This window comes from Aquarana catesbeiana, linkage group LG10 (assembly GCF_042186555.1).
Source record: "Aquarana catesbeiana isolate 2022-GZ linkage group LG10, ASM4218655v1, whole genome shotgun sequence".
Taxonomy (NCBI): Eukaryota; Metazoa; Chordata; class Amphibia; order Anura; family Ranidae; genus Aquarana; species Aquarana catesbeiana.
Genome location: NC_133333.1, coordinates 218,638,861 through 218,655,350, shown reverse-complemented (window position 1 = coordinate 218,655,350; position 16,490 = coordinate 218,638,861). Strand labels below are relative to the sequence as shown.

The window sequence follows — 16,490 nt, the reverse complement described above, 5'->3', positions numbered from 1 at the left end:
ATTGGACATTGCTCCAAATCAGGGACAGTCCCTCCAAATCAGGGACAGTTGGGAGCTATGCAGGTGCATGTCCCCAAAAATCACACTGTGTGCTTTCAGAGCACCTGCACCTCCATTGATGTCAAATTGGTTGACTCTGTGCAGCCACTGCATCCTTTCTGATACCAATGGGATTGCCTGCATGGAACACCTGTGCAGCCCCGTGTGGGCAAACACAGCCTCACCCAGGCCTACGCTGTACCAGGTGAATGAGGTCTGCAGAAAATACCACTGTGGTAACAATTGTATGTGGTAAAAGATATCTATCTGAAAGAAAATAGTTGTCACCGAATACCGCACAGCACAGCGGAGGGGCTGCACTGAGTAGCACTCCCCCCCCCCCCCCCCTGCTGACAGGCCTCTTCCCGGCAGTACAATGAACATGGAGCTTCCTCTGCTGGGGATTCCTGACATTCCTGTTTCGGGGTGCTGGGGGTGCCTGCAGCGATTTGGGGAATATGATCATTTGTTATCCCAGAAGACTGACACAAGCCCTGTCACTGTACAGAGATGAGCTGCGGCTCCTGAACGTTGATTTAATGCTTCTCATCCAGGAATGCAGCTGTCACCGATGACACATCATAATCCCCGAACAGTCCAGGATGGATATTTACCAACCAGAACTCACCGCCTCACTGCTACATACAGAAAGAATGTCTTCATAGGAAGCTGTTTATAGAAGGACCAAGTTGTTATTTTTGCAACTGGGCAATGAAGCAACGCAAAAACAGATTATTAACCCCTTCGCGCCGACCGTACGCAAATATGCGTTCATGGCTTGAAGAGGTTAAACCAGGATGATGCCTGAAGGCTGCACACATCACCCCAGTACCGTTTTTTAGAGCGGGCGGTTGGCTTTTTAGTGATAAAAACTGATGCGGTTAAAAGCCGCTCAAAATAATATAAAAAATAGTAATGATAAATGAAAACATAAAACATTAATTTGAAAAACATCAGATTATCACCATACTGTTTTTTATATATCTTTTATATAATTTAATTTATTCATAAATATAAAAAATAAGTAATACAGCGCTGCGTAAAATGTGAGTGAACAGCTGCCAACACACCTATAGACCCAAGTATTAGATAAAAATATAAAAAAGTGTAGCGCTATAAACTCTAAAGAATTAAATAAGTGGCATCTCAATGCCAAATAAAGTGTATATATAATGACATACCATATGATTAAATATTAGTATGAAGAAACTATAATGTGTTAAATACAATACATATATAATATACAAAGGTGTATTGGTTCACACCTTTGTATATTTATATATGTATTGTATTTAACACATTATAGTTTCTTCATACTAATATTTAATCATATGGTATGTCATTATATATACACTTTATTTGGCTTTGAGATGCCACTTATTTAATTCTTTGGAGTTTATCGCGCTACACTTTTTTATATGGTTAAAAGCCACTCGGCTGTTATCGTAAAAGAGCAGGAGGGGACCTCCCGCTGCCTTCCGCCGCTCTTCCCGTCCCACCGGGAGACCCGAGCCACCTCTGGACGTGAGGGCACCAAGGGACAGTTCACTGCCAGATCATCAAGGAGTGCCACCTACTGGGGGAGCGGAGGACCAGGTAAGTAAAACTGTTTCTCCTCTCCTCCAAACAAAATGATCAATTAGCCCTTGCAGTGCAAATGCAGTCCCACCGCAGGGGATCTTTTTTTTTTTTCTTGCCAGAGTTGGGCTTTAAGCAGTGAATGTAACTTTTAACCACTGTTCTATTAAACACATGGACTAGGAAGAAATTTCGGTGAATGTCAGATTCCCTGCTCTATAAATATACCCTAGGTCAGTGATGGTGAACCTTGGCACCCCAGATGTTTTGGAACTACATTTCCCATGATGCTCATGCACTCTGCAGTGTAGTTGAGCATCATGGGAAATGTAGTTTCAAAACACCTGATCTGGGGTGCCAAGGTTCACCATCACTGCCCTAGGTGCTTGTGAATGGAACATTGAAAACAATAATTCAATCCAACAAATCTTAGGGTGTATTTTGTGATTCCTGCTGTTACCCCCCCGGGGGGCAGCTTATTATATAGGAGGTTATGGGTGAGTGTGAATGCCAAAACTGCAGCAAAGAAAAACTGACAGTGTTACTCAAAGCAACCAATCAGAATGCTGGCTTTTATTCTCTGAAGTGCACAGAGATGATGAACTGGAGTTGCTTTACTGTCCTTCCAGTCCAGATGAGCTGTGACATGAATAGCAGCCTCATCCGGAGAGGAGTATATAGGAAGAGACTCCAGTAAAGTATGTTATTATACGGAGCCAGGAGCAGATGAGGACACCGCGCTTGCTGCAGAATGAACTTGTATGAACTGGGGGGGGATCCCTGAAATTCAGCGCTGGGAAACATCTCACAGAACAGGAAGCAGCACACGGTCAGGAGGACGGAGCTGGAAAGGAGATGGCAGTTGGGGATTTGTGGAATCGCAGTGGATTTAGGAGAGTGTAGTGAGCGATTTGGCCAGATGTGAGGAATTGTCCCCGACGGTGCAAACTGCACTTTATATAGGACATGAGCATTAACCGTTTCACTGCCAAACTGATGTGGAACTGAATGCATTTTACAAAAGACTGCGAGCAGAACGGCTATTATTGCAGAAGAGACATGCTTCTGTTATAAAGTACACCTACCTGCCTGTTCACAGTCTTCCTTACAAAGTACCCTAAGCTGCACATGCTCAGCTCAGCTTACATCGCAGGCATGGTCCCTGTGTGACCATGTCTGCCATGACTGTCCCTGTGCATTGGCAGGATCATCCCGCTGCAGCCAATAGAGATGCCTGAAGGCCGGCACCCAGGGAAAAGATGCTGGCACAGGCAAGGGACCCGCAACATTAAAGTGGTTGTGAAGGCTGAAGGTTTTCTACCTTATTACATTGTCCATATAGCAAGCAATTGTGCTGCAAGTTTGAAAATGACTGCAATTTTCTTTGCACGTCTGCTGCAAGTTCTGGTTCAGGCATGTTGTGCAATAGTCATCCCACCACAGGGGGCACTATGGCTGAATTTTCATTCTTCAGACTTGCAGAGCTCCTTCTGTAGACTCACCACTGCAACTTTGCTCTTGCTAGAGACTTGCCATGCTAATTTGTTACAAATTGGAAACGCTTTAAGTGCTCTGCAAGTGTACAACTTGCCAGTGAAAATGTGCAGCAAATTAACAGACTTACAATTCAACACTGCCACAAATTTGTGGCAAGTTATCCTTGTTTTCTGGGTCTCTGCATTCAAGTAAAAAAACCTTCAATTTTCAACCCCCCCCCCATACTTACCTGAGCCTGATCTCAATTCAGCTCTGTGCCCAAGAGCAGCATCTCTGCTCTCTCTCTCCTCACTGGACTCATTGAGAGCAGAGGGAACCATTGGCTCCTGCTGCTGCCAATTAAATCCAGTGAGGATGGAGAGGGGGGTGAGGCCAATCTGCACAGTTGTTTATGGACACACACAACGTGGCTTGGGATTGAGCCCACACATGTGCCACCATAGAAAGCTGCTTTCCAATGGTGGCAAACAGAGCGGGGCTGCTCTGTGCAAAACCATTGCACAGAGCAGGTAAATATAAAAAAAAACCTTTTCAATCACTTTACCTATAGTGCCTTTAGTTATATTGTATTAAATATTGTTACAACCCCATGGGTCCTGAACTTTTTTCCCACCACTGCTTATAAATAAGTAGCATCAATACTTTATTGGTAAACTATATATAGCACTGTGTATTATATAAAATCATTGGTAAGACTGTATGAATACCCCTCAAATGTCATACCTCTACACATGTATTATAGAAAAACAGTTAAATATGAACTCCAGGTACGATCTTTATTGCATAGTTACATTGGCCCAGCTTGGTACATCGTGGGTATGCATATCCCATACCTGATGGACCGCTGTGGAAGCTGACAATCTCTACATTAGTAGTCGGGACTACTACAGTGATAGCCACGATCTTCCGGATCCTATGCAAGCATCTTCCCTTCTGCACACCTACCACAAGTGGTCGCCCAGACGCCCACTCATCATTGCCACCGTTCATAGAATACCTTCTATTTTTTTCAACGAATACAAGGTGTTCTCTGATTTATCAAGGTGGAGAGGAGGGGTGATGGCATCACAATCTCCACCTTGTCCAATCAGAGAACACCTGCTCATTTTTAAAAGTACAAGGCGTTCTATGGATGGTGGTGGTGCCTGTGATCAGTGTGCAGAGGGGATGCTGCACAGGCAAGATCTGAGTAGGACCCAGAAGATCAACAGATATTTTTTCTATACTTGTTGAAAATGTTCTTAGGCCCGAAAAAAAAGAAAACGAATGCAGCCACCACATCTAAGGACTGGTGAGCTGCATAACATGACTTTTTTGTTCTTGGGTTTAGATATCCTTTTATTTCAAAGTTCTGACTGGAATGTCCCTTTAAATTTCAGTTAAATTTAAATCACCATTATAAAGGATTGGGAGATACACTGAAGTCATCTCTGTGTAACTCCACCACCTTTCCACCCAGCTGACTCGTCTTTCTGACTTCCATGCCATGTTATTCTTGGCTGGGATGTGGACGGGGAAGTGGAGGGGTATGTACAGAGGTTTGCAGGATTCTGTTAGCTAGAGATAAGACTCTGCTTTTGTTTGATTATAGCTCCATGAATGAGCCTGGAACTGAAGATGGTCCTGGAGTGAGTCATATGGCTGCAGGGCTCATCAGTCTGTGTTGTCCTCGGCCCTGGGACAGACAGGAACATACAGTTCTGCAGGTTATCCGTATCTGACAGGTAGAAGACTGACAGGACAGAAAGATGCAGAACTAATTCTTCGTTTCATGCTTACAATAGCTCAGTAATAACTGTATAAATCTCAGTTAACTTTTCACTAAGAACCCAACTAACTTTAGTGATAACAAACTTATGAGGTTACCTAAAGCCGGCCATTTCAACAGGGAACAGCCAAGATACGAACCATCTATGGGCAGGCCGATTGTACCCAATTCGATTGTTGTATGACTTGGATACAACCAAACATGTCAGGTTTTTCATGCGATTATTGCCAGCAGCTATAGGAGAACACAATAGCTCAGCGGGAGGAATTCCCCCATCAACACAGTCAGTGTCATCGAGTGATTTACATGGGTTGCAGGAAGGAAAATCACATCATCAATGGCCTGCCTTACTCTCAATGGTCCCTCACCTCCCACTACACATGTGGTTACTGGAGGATGGACACCACATTTCAGTGTCTGAGTTGGCCTTTTAAACCAATCAAATTCCAGCTCTTAGTTATTCTATACATGTTAGAGGTAATGATACGCAAGGCCACTGGAGCAGAAAGACCAAATCATGTCTATTATCTGGATCTTCTGGAGACCAGTGGACTGACTCACCCACAGCCTTCTTACATCTGCTGGGTATTCACACTTTGAAGTCCATGGTCATATATCGGTTCCCACCCACTGTGGCTTGTTCCTGTTACACCCCCCATAATATACAATACATTAAATTCTCAACAGGCCTTGTATTTTTCTGTGGAAGTGTACAGCTCTGACAACAAAAGCACTGAGAGAGATAGAAGAAAGCAATAGGTGGTTTATCCATTTATTCGGATATGAGATACCGTATCTGGGTGGACTACGCTCTTAGGTTAAAGTCAAACATTTTTTTAGTTTTAAAATGATTGTGGGAGAATTAGAACCCCTGTCAGGGTTTGTCATGGTGACATGTCAATGAAACTGAAGGTGTGGGCCTTGTTTTTGAGCTTGAAACCTTCCAATGGGGATAACAGTTCCATTGACACACCACCCATCACAAGAAAGGACTTCCTCTTACTTACTGTTGTTTCGACAGGACAGGACTGGGAATCTCCCCAGTAGGACCTCACCCTACTCTATTCACCAAGACAAACATGTTTTGTCCTTGGATAAACTTTAAATATTTCTTATGCCCCGTACACACGGTCGGAATTTCCGGCAGAAAAAGTCCGATGGGAGCTCTTGGTCGGATATTCCGACCATTTGTATGCCCCATCTGAATTTTTCTGTCGGCATTTCCGACCAACTTGGATAGAGAACATTTTTCCGTCGGAGATGCCGACGGAGGTTATCCCATTGGCAAGTCCGATCGTGTGTACACGGCATTAAACATGGAAACTTGTTTATTGTCCAATAAAGTTTTTTTTATAATTAAAAAAAATGCTGCTTAAGTGAGGTAGGCATAAATTATGGGAGTGAACTGACATAGGACAACCCTTGTTAGGTTATTCATCCATGAAGGTAGACAACCATTCCAAAGTCATTGACTGTGTTTGGGACTGGAAGGTCAATAACTTGCTAACTCACAAACTCAGAAATTTGAAAAAACTTACAAGAAATATTATCCACCTTTACATTTTTCTTGCTATGACCCCAAGGTTTGATGTTTTCATTATAGGGAACAAAAATGAGGGAAGTGTATACAAACTTACACACAAAGCCTGAGATGATGAACATGTCATACAGCTCACCCCAACATACAATCGGTATCAGACACAGTTGAGATTTTCCCATCACACACCTTATGGAAAGGACCTCGGCAGGTGCGGTGCTTCAGCTACTACCCATTTACTATATGACCATTACACTAATGAAGGGGTCCTGCAAGGCTCTGAAACTTCACAATGTATGATGTCATAAAAAAACTCTACTTTTCAAGTTTAATCAAGATTTACTATGAAAGCATAAATTAATCTCGAGATATTGTTCGCTATCTTGCATGTTTATTCTTGTATAATACATCCACAAATGCATTGCTGTCTTGAAAAATGCATTTTACATAATACGAAGGCGTGTTCTTTTAATGGCGAAATGCGTTAGCAAGAAATTGAAGCAACTGTAATTGGTGGCTTTTTTCATTTGCCAGAAACATATATGAAATCTGGTGATATGCATGATTTATGATATAAAACACTAGTCATTTATCTATGCAATATGTAGTGGAACGGAAATGGCTTTAACAATACGGTCTGAGGGCAGGACAAAAGCTTTTTTTTGGAAAATTGTCTTTGTGGAGACAACAATAATGCTTATATGGGCATTATATACTCTGGACTTTGATATAAGCTCATATAAGTTGTGCTGGTGAAATGTTCTTTATAGTCTGGGTGTTACCAAGGTCATGCCAGAAGGGAAGATGTGCATGCATACGAGCATCTGTGAGCAAGCGCAGGTTGGCCCGTAGCCTCATGCAGAGTTCCTACTGACCATGCATGTGTGTTCAAGGGTGCGTGCCTGTGTACATATGCACAGGCAACTTTTTTCAGCCTAATGCTGCCATATCCCAATGCCATTAAAGAGTAACTCAAATTTTGTTGAGAAAAAAACATTCCCCTCTGTGTGATCGATGTACATTGCAAGGATTAAAACAAACTTTGATGCAGATTCCTACCTTTTGTTATTCTGAAGAAATCCTTGTGTGTTTGTCTGTGTCCATGTGTTAGGTGAATTTAATGGGAGTGGTTTCATAATTATCAATCAGCTGCTGCACCTGCAGGTCTCTAATAAGGAAAGCTGCTGGGCCTGCATCCCTTAAGACGTGATTTCCTATTGGGAGTATCTCACCAAAAATGACATTTTTGTTGCAGGGGATGCCTGAAATCTGACTTGTATCTTAGTGCAGACTTCTGGGAAAATCAGTGAGCCAATCACACAAGCAGGAAATGGTGTTTCTAGGGGGCATAGTGTACACATTCTGTGTACAGAACACCTCCAGGTAGCCATATTGCATTGCACTTTACAAAAAATGACAGCACTGCAGATTAAAAAGGAAAGGTCATTTTTTTATAACATTCAATTATAATATGACTTGTGTTACAATTGTATACGCTATATTATTCATTTATTTTTTCTACTTTTTTTCCCATGAAAGTGGAGTTACCCTTTAAGCTTTAGATATATTCCCAATAGGCAGATCTCATTCATGTCAGTGTCTAAAATATTTAAAAACAGCTACAAATCTCATATAAGTAAGAGTAAAATATGATGATGATGATGTGCAATAAAAACTAAACAAAGAGTAGCAGACGTCATCTTCTATCAGGTTACATTGGTGACAACAATGAAGGAGGCCTACAAACAGCAGGGCTCAGTGTGAGGAAAATATCAGACTGTCCCTGTTGTTCTGCCCATACTATAATATAAAATGTAAAGGCAGATCTGGTGATGGACAGCGAGATATTTTTTTAGTTTAAAAAAATGTGCTCCGGGATAAGCTTGGGTTTTGATCTTAATGCTGCACACAAAGTTTGGTTTGATACATCTTAACAGATTTACAGACCAATGGATGGATTGATCACTCGATCAATAATAATTCTTTGCAAGAGATGCTGTCTTCCAGCACTATGGTTTACATTGGTGTTAAATGAATCAGTAGCAGCGTGGCTTGTCTAGTTTGTAGGCCTGCACTGTATCTCAGCCTCCTGTTGTCCTGTTTCAGAGTTCCATACCCTCCCTAGATAAGAGCAGGCACCGTCTGTATCCATCAAACCATTCCTACCCCTAAAATAACAGATTCCATTCTGCCTTCCTATGTAAACCTGGTAAAGCCAGTGTGAGTGTGACTGAGAGGAGGGGTGAGTGTCAGCACCTCCAGGAATGATGGTCCTTTAATCTCCCAGCATCCATCATCCACCCTCCATCCCTGTATCATGACAATAGCCAGCTGCTACAAATCTCAGCAAGCACCAATCTCCCCACACTATCACTACAGTAAACTGTTATCTGGATCCGTCCTCTGGGTTTACTTCTGCTCAGTGAAGGTAACATACTGCACAGGCCCTGGAGAGGCTGATATAAACAGAAGATCTGCCTAACGATGAAGAGATTACAAATGCTATATAAGGTCACCTGTATACTCATTCAATGAAGCCGTACAAAGATCCGTATGACCTAACATTGGACTAGGACAATCTGAAACAAGAAAGATGATTTCTGATTGGCTGCTAGGGACTACTGCACTACTTCATCCCTGTGGTTTACAGATTGGCCTCATGCCATTAGGTGCCAGGACCATCTTCTGATATTCTTGGCCAGCCTTCCTCAACCAGCGTTGTGGGGTACCCTAGGGTTCCTACAGAGGCTGCTAGTGGTCCCTTGGGCAATACACAATCTCTTCCTATCAGATATGTAACCACAGACATCAATGATCTTTTTCATACCTCCCAACATTTTGAGATGGGAATGAGGGACACCTACTAAAGCCGCGTACACACGAGCGGAATGTCCGACAGAAAAAGTCAGATGGAAGCTTTTCATCGTCTATTCTGATCGTGTGTAGGCCTCATCGGACTTTTCTTTTTCGAAAATTCTGACGGACCCAGCAATAGATCCCTAAATATTTCCGACGGAACCAATTTCTATCGGGAAAACCACTCGTTTGTATGCTGTTCCGACGGACCAAAAACGACGCATGCTCTAAAGCAAGTACGAGACGAAAGCTATTGGCTACTGGCTATTGAACTTCCTCTAGTCCCGTCGTACATGTTGTACGTCATCGCGTTCTGGATGGTCGGACTTTGGGTTGACCATGCGTAGGCAAGACCGCTTGAATGGAATTCCGTCGGAGTTCCTTCGGAGAAACCTTCGGAGTTTATTCCGACGGCAAAACCGGTCGTGTGTATGCGGCATAACAAATGTATGTAGGCATAGGACACGCCCCCTGCCACACCCCCTTAAAGGAGAATTAACCCAAAAAAGGTTAATTAAATCCACAAGGGCTTTTTTTTTTACCACTATTATTCCTTTATGTTGGCTTTTAAAATTTACAAATGCAACAATTTAGAAATTGGATGAAAGGTTTAGCACTGGGAAACACTTTTTGAAAGATAAAAAGTGCATTTTATATACAACTATATAGATCAGACCAAAATGAGGGACAAATGAGGAGGAAAGAGGGACAGAGGGACATTGCTCCAAATCAGGGACAGTCCCTCAAAATGAGGGACAGTTGGGAGCTATGTCTTTTTAGCTATCTGTAAGGGGAGTTTTTTTTCCAATGACCACAAGTCTAAGGAGCATTCTTCCCAGTGACACTAATGTACCATGGGCTGTGGACATTAATTATTAGCAGGGGTTCCTTGAGACAGGAAAGTCATTTGAAGGGTTCTTCCATGTTAAAAAGGTTAAGAATGATACAATATACTGTAAAGCTTATTCCTCTTTGTGCTTGATCTATTTTGTATAATTGTGATTGTTTCTGTGATTGCGTTACTAAGTGCATCAGCCTTTTTTCCTTTCTCCCTTCTACTGAAACTACACCACCACTGTTTTCTGGTTTTATGTGTAATTTTGAAAATTTTATAAAAAATTACCGAACAAACATTTAAAAGAAAAGTATCCACAGAAAGACAACAAAAAGCTGACATTCTAAATTCTAGTCCATCATGTACAGCAATCTGAATTCTGTTGAACCTGACACTAGAAACTAGAAATAACATACTGGCAGAGCAGGTGGTAGTTTGCAGATTAGAGGAAGAGTTAAAAGAAATAGAGATGGACTGTACTTATTACTTCTATAAATGACTTGTCTCAAAACAAACTTATTTATATTTGCCATACCTGCACATTTCTCATTACAGTTACTTATTGGAATTCATAATAAAAAAAATGCTATGTAAAAAAAAAAAAAAAAAAAAAAAAAAAAGGTTAAGAAAGTCTGATCTAGGCGGAATCTCAGGACTGTTCTGCAGATCAGTTCTGACACCCGGATCGCTCAGGAACACAGCATACACTCCTGCGCGTTCCAGTGCAGTGCGGTTTTGCAGCCCATTCCTTTGAATGGGGCTGAAATCTCTTCTTAACGTGGGGAAAGTAGTGCATGCACTAGTTTAAAAAAAAAAACGTGCTGCACCAAATAGTAGTACCACACAATTCGGTTCCTGTTTGCGATCTGCGTTTGGTGTGCCATTAACACTAAATTGGCATCTGCAGATCGCAAAGGCAGTGCGTTTTGAGTGAGGTGTAGGAAACGTGCACGGAACACTCCTTTTCTGCACCGCATTTTCGTGTAAACCAGCCCTAAGGCCCCATTCACGTATTGTATAGCAGGAACCCAGGTTCCTGCTTGCGATTTGAAAAGTGCGACTTACACGTGTTTCCGCCTGTCATGCAAAGGGTAGCCTAGTCACTTGAATGGGCTGCCCTATGTGTGTATGTCACGCTAAAGAAGCTCAGGGGCCAAATCTTGGCATTGAGCCAAGCGTGATTTTACACACATATTTTGTTGAGACTCTCGTGAGTTTTGCGTGTGACAAACGCAACAACATTTCATCATTAAGGATCAATGGTACTCAAGCACGCGTTGTGTATTTTGGCCTGATTTGGAATCTTGAGCAAAATTACAGTATAGCAAACTTTAGTTTCGGATGAAATGGTGAAGAATTAGCAACCCTGACAAGTTCCTATAGTTATGTCCCCATTGGGGAGATTCCCCTTCTATATTTGTCATAGTCACCATTGTCACTGGGACTAATAGTGAGGGAAAATCCAAATGTTTGAGTTGTCGCCGAATCAGGAATAGAGGGGAAATTTTCCATGGGGACATCTATTCTATTGACAATTGTCTAAATCTAGCCATACATTGTTCATTTTTTTTTTCGTTTAGCCAGCATGAAGTGGATGGAGCAGCACCTGCCAGAATACACTGATCAGCAGCTGCAGCTTATTGGCCGCAGCTGCCGATCAAAGAAATTTTTTTAATTTAACACTTCAATGGAAGATGATTAAACAAATGAGTTGTGTTAAAGGGGGAAGCCCACAGAATGATGGAAATCTGGCTGGTTCATCTGAATTTTGATCAGGGTATGGCCAGATTAAGAGGGGATTTCCTCACTATTGAGAGATGTCCCCTCGCATCCTTTAGTGCCTACAGGACAGGACGTGAAAGGAAATCACCTCAATAGAACATAAAAATATACTCTTCCCAAAATAAAACAAAATGTTTCGGCTGTAGATATTCAATTATTAAGAGAGAACATCTGTCCACAATGATTCATGACCTCATGAATGCACTGTGTCTGCACACACCTATACATCACCCATCTGGATTCCTGGCCATCATGCAGCAAGTGTTCGGTTCTCTGCAGACTCACCGTTTTGGTGAAGAGGATGGCGGTGTCCCAGTATTCGGGGTGCTTGTCACTCACTTTGTTCCATTTCTTCTGCCAGGCACAGAAGCTCCGCAGTGTCATGGCAGCGTTGGTGGTAACTTTGGGTCCTTTTCCATCATCTGTCAGGACCATGAACTTTACCACGGCTATGTTGATGGGATTTTGGATGCTGGGGTGGCGATACAAGCGAGCGGCTGTGGCCATTAAAGTGAGTAGATAGTGTTGAAGGTCATCTCCGTGGAACTTAAGCATGGTCTCATCTGCCACAATCAGTGTCTCCACATACCTGGTGATAGAGGCAAAGCGTCGGGACCTATGACCTCCTCTTCTTGTGCCATTGGTATGGCGTTTGCCATGTTTGGAACTTTTATATCTTTGAAGAGCTTCCATAATGCCATGGTTCAAACCAGAGCTGACCCCACACCTTGACGTAGTGTCTGCTGACTGCAACAGTGCTTTCCTGCGCTGCAGGAGATGCGGCCCCTGCTGGCCAACCTGTAACTGATCCCACGTGCCGTTCTTTATCGGACTGATTAAATATTCCACCCCTTGATAGCCAAAAGCCCCCCGAAGTCCCCCACAAAGGCTAAGAGCAGCAAAGGAATCCCGATCTGAATTGACATCTCCAGAGTAGAAGCAGTGTCTCAGGCTTGGTGACGGTTTGGGGACAGCGCCAGGGAAATCCATTGAAAATGCTGGGGCAATGAATTGAGAATCAGGACTTAAGTTCAAATAGAAATCCTCCTGAAAAGCTGAGATCTGGAATATAACTCCTCTGTCCTTAACCTGTTCATGGCCTTCTTTATAATATTGTCTTCCATTGATGTCAGGATCCAGCTTTTTGGGGGTAACCATGACCTTATCTGACCAGGCATACAAAGAGGGGGAGAGAAAAAGCAGATCCAGAGTAAGCAGAGAGGTGACAGCCAGCTGTGCTTGCATGGTGACTCAGCTACAAGCCGTCCAGAGACAATAAGAGAAAATAATAGACTTTATGGAGAAAAGGGCGAAAGGGGGGTAAATTGTGCAACTAAAGAGAAATAAAATGTATCCACCATAAAAAAGGGGATCTAGAAATACACCGGAGGAAAAGAACTGGTGGAAAAATAGTGAAATAAAAGATGCCCATAAGGATGGAGCGCAGGCAGGCGTCCCCTCAGCCAATAATCACAGCTTTTTCTGCATCCACAAAATCCAGATGTTCAGGCTGCACCGTGTCCCAGCGCTGCAGTCATTGTTGCTTCACTACCTGTCTGCAAACAGGCAACATCAACTCTTGTTGGGCTTTATATACATCCCTGTCCTGTGCAAATTGACTTTTTTTTTTTTCTCTGGGAGGTGCTTTGAAGGCTTATTGGACTCTCCTCTGCCACTTGTAGCTCATTATCAGCCACACATATACACACAACCTCCCTCTCCTTCCATTGCCGGCAGAGTTTAAAGAGCCAGCAAGGCTCAATGCCTCTTCCCAGCAGCTGTTCTCTTCCCTCCCTCGTCCGGCTCTCCTCTGCACATTGTTTGGAAGTTGGAGCTCTTCTCTACACTCAGCAAATGTCCTCCCTGAGGCTTTCTCAGCAGGCACTGGATGATCTGTCAGGGCTATGCTGTGCTGGATGACCAGAATGGAATGAGGAGTCCTCCCAACTACTACCTTCACATTGTGTCTCTGGGCTGTTTGCAGAACCCTTGTACACACTTTGCAGGATCTCAGCAGTGTGCTTTATTATTTCGCAATAATTGCATTCAAACATTTTACAGAAACATATTATATTTATATTATTAATATTCTTTATTAAATATAATAGTATTTATTTTTTAACAGAAACTATATATATGTAAAATGTTTTATGCAATTATTGTGAAATAACAAATCACAAAGCACACAGCATAGATTGTGTGTGTGAGTATATATATATATCCTGAATTCTGATTATTAGCAATGAAGCTGTAGAAGATTGTGTCATTTATTCTTTTATTTTTTCAGTGTATATATAAATATATATATTTTTTTTCCCCCAATAAAAATAATAATAGTATAATTATATTATTAATTTGATTTATATTATTATTAAAATAATAAATATATTATAGATAGATTATTATACAGGATTAATATAGCGCCAACAGCTTGCACAGCGCTTTACAACATAAGGGCAGATAGATAGATAGATAGATAGATAGATAGATAGATGGATAGATTATATAATAATATAGATAGAATGCATAAAATTTAGATACAGAATATAATCATAATAAATATTAGATAGCTAGAATATATAATAATATAGATAGAATGTATAATAATATAGATACAGAATATAATTTTTTTTTGTGTAAAATGTTTTATGCAATTATTGTGAAATAACAAAGCACATCAGAATTCAGGATATATATATATATCCTGAATTCTGATTATTAGCAATATAGCTGTAAGTGGATTGTGTCATTTCTTCTTTTATTTTTTCAGTGTATATATATATATATATATATATATATATATATATATATATATATATATTATTTTTTTCCCCATAAAAATAATAATAGTATAATTATATTATTAATTTGATTTATATTATTAATAAAATAATAAATATATTATAGATAGATTATTATACAGGATTTATATAGCGCCAACAGCTTGCACAGTGCTTTACAACATAAGGGCATATAGATATATAATCAAAATAAATATTAGACAGATAGATAGAGATATATATTTCTAATAAATGATAGATAGATAGATAGATAGATAGATAGATAGATAGATAGATAGATAGATAGATAGATAGATAGATAGATAGATAGATAGATAGATAGATAGATAGATAGAATAGATAGAGTATATAATAATATAGATACAGAATATAATCATAATAAATATTAGATAGATAGAATATATAATAATATAGATAGAATGTATAATAATATAGATAGAATATATAATAATATAGATACAGAATATAATCATAATAAATACACAGGAACACAAGGGGGAAACAGGGGAACAGTTTACAGACCCCAGTAGCTACAACCCCCCATGAACCATAAAGAGCCCAGAGTATGTATATGACAGGCGCTTCTGTACCTCTCATTACTGAACATCTTGTGGATTATTGTCATAAAACAGCTGACCTTTGTGATCACACCGCTGTCATATCATTTCTGGAACTGGGAAGAGACAAGTCTTCATGGATCAGGTAAATGTCTTCCATGACTGCAGATGCCGGTAAAGATTCCAGAACAGATGTGTGAGTGAGCGCAGGGGGGCCCCGGGGACAGCGCTATGCAGTCAGTGCAGGCTAGGGGTCGCTGTTGTTTAAAAGAGAATGTAACTGAAAGAGAAAAAGAAGACTTCTAATAGACTTTCAGCCTGATCTCTGGGTGTTAACAATTACAAATTACGGTAACTAACAATGTCTAAAGGACCAAATCTGGCAGACACTACTTTTTTTCCACAAAACGAGGGTGCGTAAGCCACCGTGTTATAGCCAATTGGTCTAAAACATAACCTTTATTAACATAACCTTTTAGAATATATATCCACTTAAAGGGGAACACTTCGGAAAAGAGAAAATGAAGCTGCAAGAATTCATCGTATTTTTTTTTTTTTTTTTTACTTTTTGAAGTTATCACAAATGTTTTTATATTTGCATTTTTTAGATACATTAAGGTAAATTTACAAAGCAGTCAGAATCTGAAACAGTTTTGCATGACAACTAATCAGATACTAGCTTTCATTTTCAAAGCTTAACTTAATAAGCTGCAGCTAAAAGCTGATTGGTTACCATGCGCAGCTGCTCCAGATTCTGTCTGCACCAGTTTTAGAAAATTCTCATAGACGTTTTGTATTTACACCAACTAAACACAAATGAACACAGTTCTGTGATCATGAATGCATTGTTATATTTATCTATTCAGTAGTGTAAATACCGTTAGCATCCGTTCTTGCACAGCAAAGCCCAGACTGAGGCAGGAGGAAGCACAGCCAGCCAATGAGTTGTGTTACAGTGCTCATGTGCAAACAAAGTACATGCTGATAGGAGGAGAGAGCAGAGTGACAGAGATATGAGCTCATCATTCTGTGGTTTCTCCCTTCACTGTCCAGTCAATAGCTGGGTGAGGGACCTGTAGGTGTTACTTAATTGCTGTAGAGAAAAATCAGGTCTCCTGTCCTGCTAGATAGGCCTGTGCTGGGTGACAGAGCTGTGTAAATTTCAGAAACTGGATGGACAGAATTACAAATTCTTTAGCAGGTAAAACAGCCTAATTTTCTCTTACCTCTTCTGTACTCC

The 16,490-nt window shown here is 40.9% G+C and overlaps 1 protein-coding gene across 1 annotated transcript in view; it reads right to left on the bottom strand.

The window, feature by feature from the left end:
• The window catches only part of ADAMTS15 (ADAM metallopeptidase with thrombospondin type 1 motif 15), a 105,617-nt gene extending 91,593 nt beyond the window's left edge, over nt 1-14,024 (bottom strand). The window contains exon 1 of the mRNA XM_073603327.1: nt 12,178-14,024. Coding sequence (XP_073459428.1) covers nt 12,178-13,137 — 960 coding nt within the window. The 5' untranslated portion in view covers nt 13,138-14,024. The remainder of the gene's footprint in view (nt 1-12,177) is intronic.
• Between the last annotated feature and the right edge of the window lie 2,466 nt (nt 14,025-16,490).